This window comes from Nelumbo nucifera, chromosome 5 (genome assembly GCF_055504915.1).
Source record: "Nelumbo nucifera cultivar China Antique chromosome 5, China Antique-T2T, whole genome shotgun sequence".
Taxonomy (NCBI): Eukaryota; Viridiplantae; Streptophyta; class Magnoliopsida; order Proteales; family Nelumbonaceae; genus Nelumbo; species Nelumbo nucifera.
The window spans coordinates 35,679,081-35,690,212 of NC_142653.1; the positions used below are offsets into that span (position 1 = coordinate 35,679,081).

The 11,132-nt window shown below is 34.4% G+C and overlaps 1 protein-coding gene across 1 annotated transcript; it reads left to right on the forward strand.

Annotated features, from left to right (window-relative positions):
• The first annotated feature begins 3,857 nt into the window (after nt 1–3,857).
• On the forward strand, nt 3,858–9,497 carry LOC104589265 (serine carboxypeptidase-like 42). Its single transcript, XM_010247523.3, has 10 exons — nt 3,858–4,443; nt 5,451–5,558; nt 5,655–5,747; nt 5,955–6,047; nt 6,410–6,495; nt 6,625–6,903; nt 6,992–7,125; nt 8,556–8,648; nt 8,769–8,886; nt 8,990–9,497. Exons 1-10 carry the CDS (start codon nt 4,203–4,205, stop codon nt 9,155–9,157), a joined length of 1,413 nt encoding a protein of 470 aa, XP_010245825.1. The 5' UTR covers nt 3,858–4,202; the 3' UTR covers nt 9,158–9,497.
• The last annotated feature ends 1,635 nt before the right edge of the window (nt 9,498–11,132 follow it).

The window sequence follows — 11,132 nt, forward strand, 5'->3', positions numbered from 1 at the left end:
TTATCCAGGAGTAAAGTGAGTCTAGGCGACTCTTAAAAAATCAAAACTTATTGTCACATCGTACTTTTGCTTGTGCATATCTTTTTGACCCCTCTTTTTGACATGTTTTCATTTTCAACTAAAGAAAAAGCCAAAAAATAAGAAGAAATAAATAAAGAAATAAAGAAAAGAGAAGACAAGATAAGAAAGAAGATACTCGAGGGAGGAGATTCCTCCAATTAGGGCATACCAAGAGATATGAGATAAATGGTGGGGGACCGTGTGGGTGTTATCAGTGTTCATATTTGTTTTGTGGAGCACAACAATGGCCACTACAGTAGTGTTCAATGCCTTGGAGGATTTTAAGCCCTCCCTTATTGACCTATTCGCTTTAACATGCACCGCACTATGCTGGAGTCCCCTAAACTTGAGGCTTTGTGGCTTTGTGCTGACTACTATCTCTAAACCGAGAAGGGTGCTTTTGTTTAATCCTAATAGCTTTCTCAATTGGTATATTGTCATGTGATCAGAACTCAGAAGGCATAATTCCTACAAAGTAGGGTAGCTAAGGTTCTGGTCCAGGTTGAGGCAGAATTGCAGAAATCAATGCCTTACCCAAAATATGTAAAAGGTTCTTCTCCTTCTTTGCTCTCCTTTGGTCTTGAGGATAGGTTGAGAAGACATGCTTTCTGATTTTCAAAATTCTAAAGCTTAACAGGAGGCTACCAAACTTATGATATCATATAGGTGACCCAACTTGACAGTTAGATAGGAAAAAACAGGAAAAGGGAAGCATTTTCTCATTAAATTTGTATCTCTTTTTTTTTCATTTTTTACCAATTAAACCTGTGATTTCACTATAAACCAGAAGAAATATTACATTTTTCAAGAAGGGAATAAGAAACCTGATGGAGAAATAAGATCAAATTTTTTGCATGCAAGCTGATTAAAACTGTAAAATTCATCAAATGAAATGTGGCTAAAAGTTTGGCTGTCTTGTTTTCTTTATCTTATCCAGAACAATAACATGAAATTTTGCAAAGAGTTGGCAATATCTAAAACCAGAAACCGCAACCCAGAAATATATGTTATTGTTGGTTTAAGCTGTGGCTGGACGAATCAATCCAGGTTGGAAGAAACCCAATCTGACTCCACCCAAAAGTAATTAATGCAGGATAAGATTTTAATCAAACCCAACACTGGAAAAGCAAAAGCAAAAACCGGATTGCCATTTCCTATTCAAAACATGCTATTAGCATAGTTTTCTGATAATTAGAAATTTAGAATTATTGTGTTTGTCAATTTTCACTTGACATGATTCAAATGATCAATGATTCTTAAAACATATTTGTTAGCTCTTGTCTGCCGACTTCCATTTTGATATTTGTCCTTGAAAGTTGAAACTGTTAGGTTGTGACACACTGCTCTAGCCTAATTGACTATATCAACGGCAGCTCAAAAGAAGTAATTGGCCCATTTTAGTTCATTTTTTTCCTTTGTTTAGGGTCCCAATTAAATTAGCTTAATTAAGAAAACATTACTTTATGAGAGCACAAATATCAAAGAAAAAAATTAGTCAAAGGATAATCAAGATCAATCAAATATTGCAAGAAAGAAAGGTGGTGCAGAAAATGGCAACTCATTTGTTTATAAGTCTACTTGACTAAGATAATATAAACGATGATTACGAGATGATGACTGATGGTTTTAGCTACCCAAAATAAAACCTTGGAATCATTTAATAAAGCTAATGGAGCTAATCAGATGAGCTTTTGGTTTGGCTATTTTAGGGTAGAGTTTACATTGATTGACCCATTACTCCATTACTGAGGGAGGATGGCTCTAGGCCAGGCTTGGACTGGGGTTGAAGTCTTCTTGTCTCAGTCTTGGACTTGGGGCTCGATGACTAAAAGCGTATATTATTTTTCAACAAAACAAAAGGCTTCATTTGGATGATAGATCCTGAATGGTGAACAGGATAAGTATTTGGTCATTCCAAAGATGCTTTTAGCCTGGACTCCTGGAGATCATCTCCAGAGTTCTGTTTGGCACATCGAGAACGATACATACGACAATGCCCGCATTTCTATAAACAAATCTCTGGATCCAATTGTAAGTATCTTAGGGTCCAGAGACCAAGTGTAAATAATCCTTGACTTCCTGAGGCTCTGTTTGTTTGCAGTTCAAATCAAAACTGGATGCAAAGTTACACTTGGTTTAGATTTGAATCCATTTGCACTTTTACCTAATACAATGTTTGCTTTTTTTTTTTGTTTCATTTGTATTCATTGGAAATGCAAATTCTGCATCCCAAAACTGATGCAAAATTTGCACCACATCCCTTCTACCTTACTTCTCTGACATAAAATATGGGAACCACATCGTTTTGCTTTTTTTTTTTTTTGGCACTCAGCCCACTTGCACTCTCATGCATTAACGCCAGTGCAAGTGAGTGCTGCCATGGTGATTTTATTTTCTCCAGAACCCCATGCATTGGAGGATTTACAATAGAGATTTGAGTTATTCTGTTGAGAGCCACACTTGCTGAAATTGATCTTTGTTGGATTTATGGTCCTCCTTTTTTGGTGTCAAATGTCACCAATTTTTTAAAAAACCCCAAATCGAAATTGAACCAAAACCAATCAATTAATGGGTTGATCGATTTGGTTTTTAACCAATTCGGTTATTCAGTTTTTTTCTTTTTATATTTATAATATATATTATATAAATATTATAATAAAAATACTATAAATAGAATATAATAAGATAATTATAAATATAATATATAAATATTAAATAAAACTGAACTGGTACCACCCGTTTTTAAAAAACACCAAACCCATCAGTTCGATTAATTATATCTGTCAGTTCGGTTTCCTCAATTCCATTCAATTTTCAAAATTTTCCTTTTTTTATGAGCTATTCTCCTTTTTTGAAATCAATATTGGTGTTGTATTTTTAACTTTTATTTCTGATTTTATCTCCTGTATTTGTGATCTGAACACTTCGGATGAACTTTGCTTTTTATTTTTGGCTTAAAAGAGAGAAGGGAAATTTAGAACATCATAAACTATTCAGATTTGGTAAAAAGAAGAAAAATAATAAGAACTATAATGAAAGGATCCTCTTATGAAGAAATGGGTAAATTCTAGAGTAAGTACAAGCCAGGGCCCTCTTTTTTTTTTTTTTTAATTTGAAACGGTTAAGTGATATCTGACTTATCAGCAATCCCATCAGAACCTTGAAATCAAGGGTACAACCCAATTGATATCTTTTTTTTTTTTTTGATTGGGACCCACATATGGATTCCACCCCAATTGATATCTTTTCGCTGTTATTTGTCAATTAGTATAATTACTACTATCTAAAGATGTATAAATTAAAAGGACATCTTTGTTTTGGTAATTGCCCTTTTGAATTCTTTTTTTGATAGAAAGCCTATCTTCTATTGCTTATAGTGGGCTATGATAGAGACCTATACTACTAAAGCCAAAACTTTTTTTTTGATGGATCACACTAAAGCCAAAACTATAGCACTTGCATCCAATAATCCAAACCCAGATGATAAAAGAATACAAAATTCTTGTTTTTATTAGTCCAACGACAAAAAAAAAAATTAAAGCGATTAAAGCAAGTCTAGTAGTAATTTTACAATGAATAACAAATTTGGCTGTGCAGTCCGTAGTCTGTAATCTGTACTTAAGAACTATGATGAGTGCTCTCTTCTAAGTTCTGTATCAACTTATCAAGGTTTAGCTGAACATACAGTGGGCCCATAAATTTATTACTGTCGTGGAATCTCATTATTGATTAAACAGCGCGTTCAGCTAATAGATGTCAAATGGCATTAAAACATTATGACTCTGGCACAAGTCCTAACGGCTCGCTTTCCATTCGAAGTTACCTACTCATCTCGTTCTGTCTCTCAAAGATTCAAACCCTGAAGACACTCTTTAAATGGGAAAATAATCTACTCTGATGTCTGAACTGGACACTCTCTTTAGTCTTTAGTTAGAAAGATAGCCGGGATTCACGTGACCACCAAAATAGAGAATTGTCTTGTGAAGATATATACTATATAAATTTTATTCCCATCACTTTCAACACTCTTCCTTTATATAATATGTACATCATGATTCGTATGATTCTCGACCGGAACCAAAGAACGGATTGGGATTCTGTTTTTCATTTTCTTTTTTATTTTTTATTTTTCAATTTGTGAGATGAGTAAATTGTGGCTTTCTGGGTTACTTCTCTTGGAATTGGCGATTTTCATTTGCAGTGTTGATGGGTACCCAGTTGAGGATTTGGTATTGAAATTGCCAGGTCAACCGAAGGTTGATTTCAGGCAGTTTGCTGGGTATGTTGATGTGGACGAGAAGGCTGGAAGGAGCTTGTTTTACTATTTTGTTGAAGCAGAGGGGGAACCAGAGAAGAAGCCCCTTACTCTTTGGTTGAATGGAGGTTGGTTTTTCTGCTTATTTTGGCTTGTTATTTGATGGGTCATCTTCTGTTTGTTTTTAAAGTTGAAATTTATCTTCTCTGTTATTATTTATTGTGGTTCCTGTGTGATTTTCATTTCTGTGCTTCAAGGTTTGCCTTTTCAATTGTATATGATTGGCGGCATTCAGCATGAATATCAAGTTAGGATCTTGAATTTTGAACAGCAGTCCAGTCTCTCGATTCTTTTTGTTCTCACGATGGGCTTTTAGAATGAAATAGTTTTTTTTTTTTTTTCTTGTTAATGTGTCTTCTGTCTAAATATTTTCTTGGTTCCATATTGTTTTCTTCCTCAAGTGGTACTGTACTTTCATTCCTTTTGCTTGATTTGTTCTGGCTTCCTTATTTATTTCTTTTGCTATTATTGTTCCAACAAACTTGCTTTTTGGTTCCCAATTGAACAATTAAACTTGCCATTTCTGGATGGTTCTGTAACCTAACAGTATTAATGAGACCATTTGATTATGATTTGGAATGCTTAAAAATGCTACATATAAATAACGCTCTGTTTTGGTCTCATAGAAAGTAAGTATTTTTTTAATAATTAAAACGACTAATATAGGCCATTTTCTTCCCATACTGCCTCTCACAGCTGATGTTGATCAGAGTTTTAGATGATCAACTTCTGCAACAATTAGAACTCTGAATAACAAATAACCCAAATACTATGAATGATTACCTCGGGATGCTTAGAACTAACTGAATTCTTGCCTCAAGATGTTGATTAAGAAGTCAAGGACAAATAGTCCCCAGAGGCCTTCTTGCATTAAGAATTTTCAGATGAGGAATACCCTATTCAAAGGTGTTTCCTCTGTAACATGTTTAAAACATCCAGCCCTGGCGAAAAGAAGTGCATCAGAGCTTGTTTGTACAATTCTGTGTAATTTAAGTAGTACGTAGGAGGTATAGTTCTAGAGTAACTTAATAGGTCCAATGCATACAGAATGTTACTGAAAAATGTCTTTATTCAGGTCCGGGTTGTTCCTCAGTTGGTGGGGGTTCCTTCACAGAGTTGGGTCCATTTTTTCCCAGAGGTGATGGTCGGGGTCTTCAGAGAAACACAAAATCTTGGAATAAAGGTTTCATTCTATCTCTTTGAACTCATTAACCTTATCTAAGTTAATCATTTTCTTATAGTTATGTTGCCCTTGTTAATGTCCGTATCTTTCTTCTAGCATCAAATCTCCTTTTTGTTGAATCTCCTGCTGGTGTGGGATGGTCTTACTCAAACACGACTTCTGATTATACTTGTGGGGATGCATCCACTGGTAATAAAAAGCAACTCATAAGTCATAACTAAATATATTTTCTGTTTCTTTTACTTGAATATGTGGTAAATATGGAGAATAACAAACTGTATTGAAACTTTTTTTGCAAATCAAATATCTTTCAAATACATATTGTGGCTTTCTTTTCCTTTTTAATAGAATTTTCCTGATTTGTTCTAACTTGATTTCAATTACTGTTCTTGTCAGCCAGAGATATGCACATTTTCTTTCTTAAATGGTTTGAGAAATATCCAGAGTACAAGTCCAGAGATTTGTTTCTAACTGGAGAAAGCTACGCAGGTGCGAGATATATACATAAACACTAATGGTTCTGGAAATTTTTCAAGACTTTCAGCACTTATATCCATTTTGTCTTCTGTATTATTTGTTTTCCAATTTTACAAGTGAAGGAAAATAATAGGATACCATATATATTAAACATAATGAGTTTCAAATGGTTTATTCCTCAAGTAGTGAATACTAATACCTATAAAATCATCAAAAAGATATCGGTACTTAGAAAAATCCTGTCAATTATGGCAAATGACAAAACTGTGAAAAATATGGCCGGCTGTCTTGCAGTGATAACATCTTGGACCATAGAATAATTTTTTACCACTTCCAGTTGAGCATGTTGCTAACAAGGATGTCTGCATTTATAGGGCATTACATACCACAGTTGGCTAATGTTCTACTGGACCACAATAAGCATTCAAGAGGTTTCAAGTTTAACATCAAAGGAGTAGCTGTAAGGCAACTTTCTAAATTTTAAAACTACTGTTTTTGTATATTTGTATGTGAATGTACTATCTATTTGGTGTCCATGATGAATGTTCAGGGGTATTTTTAATCTCAGTCTCTTTTTTCTTTGAAATAGATTGGGAATCCACTTCTCAAGCTTGACAGGGACATCCCTGCAACCTACGAGTTCTTTTGGTCACATGGGATGATATCTGATGAAATTGGCCTTACCATCACAAATGAATGTGATTTTGATGATTATGTTTTCAGCAGCCCCCACAATGTGAGCCACTCATGCAACAAAGCCATTGCTGAGGCAAATCAGGTGGTTGGTGATTATATAAATCCATATGATGTGATCCTTGATGTTTGCTATCCATCTATAGTGGAGCAAGAGCTGCGACTGCGAAAATTGGTTGTTCTTCTATTCCCTCTTGAGCTTTTTCTCCCATTGTTTTACTTTTGTTGTTAAATCACCCTTATTGTGGAATCTTCACACTTAGGCTACGAAGATTAGCATTGGAGTTGATGTTTGCATGTCCTATGAGAGGCGTTTCTACTTCAACCTTCCAAGTGTTCAACAGGCACTTCATGCAAACAGGACCAAATTACCATATAGCTGGACAATGTGCAGTGAGTCAGTACTCTAACCAAACATCCTTTAGTCATTTTCTGTTATGACCTTGTGTCTTCAGGTTAACTTATTTATTTCCTTATTAATCATCTGAAAGAAAAAGAAAGAATATCTTGTTTTTGGATGCTTTCTCAGTTTTCTCCCCCACCCCCAGGTACCTTTACTGTCATATATTCTTTGTCAGAGAAAAAAAAAACTCATCAAATAAACTAATCTTAACTAATTACCTATGGAAATTTGAATTTAACAAAAGCCCATTGAAATCCTAAGTTTGGAAACTGAGTAACATATTAGGGAAGGGAGAATTATTTAATGCCCTTCATTTTATGTTTTTCAAAGACACATTATTTAGAATTAATTTTGCCTTCAGATTCTGAAATTACTTATTCTGCCAAAAAATTTTATGCAGTTCTGAAATTACTATTTAAAGCAAGATATATTACTATTTTTGATAAACAATTATGGATTCCTTATCTGGTCATCTAGGTTTGTTTTTTCTTTTAATGCATGGATTAAAGGAGTTCGGAGTCTGGACTTAAAGTTTGTTAATAAAGGCAGTACTTGATAATTACAAGTCCATTCGTTGTGTTAAAGGACCTAAATTGATAATTACAAGTCCAGTATGTCAAAGAATCTTTGTTTTGAGTGAGGAGATACTGGATTTATTGTCATGCTTCTCTTAATGTTTTAACAACATTAAATAATCAACTGAAGTCAGTGGTAGACTTCACATATGTAAGACAGTGCCTCCTAAATTCCAATGGTTCTATATAGGATATATCCAAGCTAAAATTTCAGTTAAACTGTATAACCTTAATAATCCAGTCCGTCACCTTAGTCAGAAATCATATGGCAAATAATTCGGGAAATTTCCCATGGTTCAGATGATCAGGGTCATTCAGTGTAGTCAATATTCTTATTGGATCTCCTCAAATGGGAGCCCTCAAGTGGTAGGTCCAGCCTTCCTGAATGTGCATGGGCTTAGCATTCTGTTCAAAGTGTTCTTACAACCTTTATATATTCCTTGGGATTCATCCTCTAATTGAAGTGAGAAGTGGTTTGACAATGTTTCTCTGTTTAATATACCCTCATTGTCTTTCCTTTTTATTCTTTTACAGTGGAAAATTTATTTATTCATTACCTTGATATACTTCTGTAACCTCTCATGGTCTCCGAATTTAATCCTTCCATGCAGTTATGCAAATACAACTCATATGTTCTAGTTATTCTGAGTCAGTTCTGCCTGCTGTAGAGTTAAACCCTCCTTGGTCTCTATACATAAATTTTACAACCCTTTGGTGGCAAATAATGATAAATGTAGTTATCCTTGCTGCAAAGCTTAGGCTTATTGTTCATTTAATCATACACATACATGTATATAAACAAACATTAATGAAAACTGACTGATTTATGTATTTTATCAACTGGCACAGTTTACTAAATTACAGCGGAACTGATGGTAACATCAACATCCTCCCAATACTTAAAAGGATAATCAAGCACCATATACCTGTCTGGGTTTTCAGGTAAGTCATTCTTTTGAACTGGAAAATATGTATATATATACATATATATATATATATATATATATATATATATATATATATTATGAATGGCATCTGAACTGATATATCTTCAAAATATAGTGGGGATCAAGATTCTGTTGTTCCACTTCTGGGTTCCCGTACGCTTGTCCGTGAACTTGCAAGAGACCTGAACTTTAAGGTCACAGTCCCCTATGGAGCCTGGTTTCACAAAGGACAGGTATTAATGTAATTACATCATATTTTAAATATTTTCTTGTATCCAATATATTCTACATGTTGGTAAGTCTCTTTTAGCTCACCTGTTCTACATTCATGAATAGGTTGGAGGTTGGGCGACTGAATATGGGAATTTATTGACTTTTGCCACTGTTAGAGGTGCTGCTCATATGGTACCTTATGCACAGCCATCAAGAGCCTTGCATCTATTCAGTTCATTTATCCGTGGAAGGAGATTGCCAAATACAACTCATCCATCCATCCTTGACTGAAAACTTACCACTCAACAATCCCCATGCCAGTAATATGGCATGTACCTTGTTTTCTTTTAATTTTCTATTTCTTTTTTCTTTGTTTCTTTTGGTGGGTGCATGGGGTGAAGAGGGTGTTGATCATGGGATCTTACTGTTATAGCATCAGTTCAGTTCTACACTGGCTGATAAAGCTGTAGCATGAAACTTTATTCATGATTTGAATTCTGAAATGGAGAAAGACCCAATAAATTGATCAAGATAAGGATTTTTCTACTACTATCAGTTATCAATTGAACTACTCAAAGTTTGGAACTGATCTTACATTCTGAGTTCCATTTATGAAATATCTTTTTTTACACATTTATGAAATGTCAAGTCTTTGAAAATGATAAAATAATCCACTGATATGATTGATTACCCTGAGCCTACCTACCTAGGGAAAGGAAATTTGAAGAAATAATTAAGAACACCCAATTGAGCTATACATTTCTTGGGGAGGGGAGGGGTTATCAGTGCAGAAAATATAATTTCGTATACTTTCAATTTATTAATGGATCAAAAACTGTACAATATATAAGAATTACAAGAGAAAGAAGAGTCAGTCAATGAGAGATAAAACCTCTTATCTCTTCTCCAACTTGGAGACACTTTAGTCTTGTAAGATTAAAATTGAAGAACCAGTCAAAATTAAACAATTTGAGGCATAATATGTTTATGTAGTTCTGTAGCATTTTATTTCCTCCTCTCAAAGCCAAATTATGCATTTTGGAAATTTAGAGACATACTTCAATAACAGAATTTGTAATTACAACATAATTAACTTGAACCAAGCCCTGTTGCAACCAAGCAGTAAACCCACTTATATTTATTTCCTTGAGGAATTAAATCATTGGCTAAAATGAAACTGTTATCAGGTAATATTGTCAAAAGTAGCGATATAAAATTTAGGTTTCTTGGAAAAATTAAAGTTTTCCATAAGAGGGAAGAATTGCTTCCAATTGACAAAATATGGCTTCTCCCAATTCTCAATTTTCTATTTATAGATGAAACTTACACTCAAAAATTAATGAAAAAAAGGTGAAGTCGTAAAGAACAAGAAACAATGTCTAACTTGATTATAGGACAAGGAATTGAAGTAAGATAGGATCATACACTTGAGGTCCCACGACCAAGTTTAGAAACCCTTAGATCCTACATGTCATATGTTTAGACACATGATCTTTCACTTTGTGAAAGAGAACTACTATTTCTAGAACAAGGGAATCATTGATATTAAACTTACCGAAAGTTATTTAAGTCAAATATCTGTTTGTCCTAAAGAACAATACTTAAGACATGAAATATTGTGATTTTCTTCTATTTTTTAATCAACAAAGCGAAAAACAGCAAAGGGTGTTCAAGGTTTACCCATGACTAGGGGTGATCATGTCAGCCTGCCCCGGCCCGGAAATTCCAGGCTTGGGCTTGGGTTTTGTGTTCAAGCCCAGCCTGGGCCCGGGCACACATCAGGCCCACAAATTTTAGGGCTGGGCTTGGGCTTAATACGTCAAGCCTGGTTCGGCCTGCATATATTTAAACTTACACATTTTGTGTATAATGTATACAAGTTATTTTACATTATATTATATATTTTATATACAAATATTATAACATGACATGCATAATTTACATTATATGTAATATTTTATATTATATAATGTATAAAATAAGTTTATATGCATGTTATGTCATTAACATAAAATATTATAGATTATTATGTTTTATATATGTAAAAGACATTGGCCCAGAATCAGACCCGTGTAGACCTGAGCTAGGACTTATGTTTCAGGCCTAGAACCCCAGGGTAGACCGAGCCCGGGCCTAAATTATAGCCCTTATCATAATATAATGTTTTATATATGTAAAAGACATTGGCCCAGAATCAGACCCGTATAGACCTGGGCTAGGACTTATGTTTCAGGCCTAGAACCCCAGGCTAGACCGAGCCCGGGCC

What these genes read in the sequence shown, in the direction of transcription:
- LOC104589265 (XM_010247523.3), top strand. Translation starts at nt 4,203, where the DNA reads ATGAGTAAATTGTGGCTTTCTGGGTTACTTCTCTTGGAATTGGCGATT. An exon ending in CACAAAATCTTGGAATAAAG is followed by an intron (nt 5,559 to 5,654) that starts GTTTCATTCTAT and finishes TCTTTCTTCTAG; the next exon opens with CATCAAATCTCCTTTTTGTT. An exon ending in TTGTGGGGATGCATCCACTG is followed by an intron (nt 5,748 to 5,954) that starts GTAATAAAAAGC and finishes TGTTCTTGTCAG; the next exon opens with CCAGAGATATGCACATTTTC.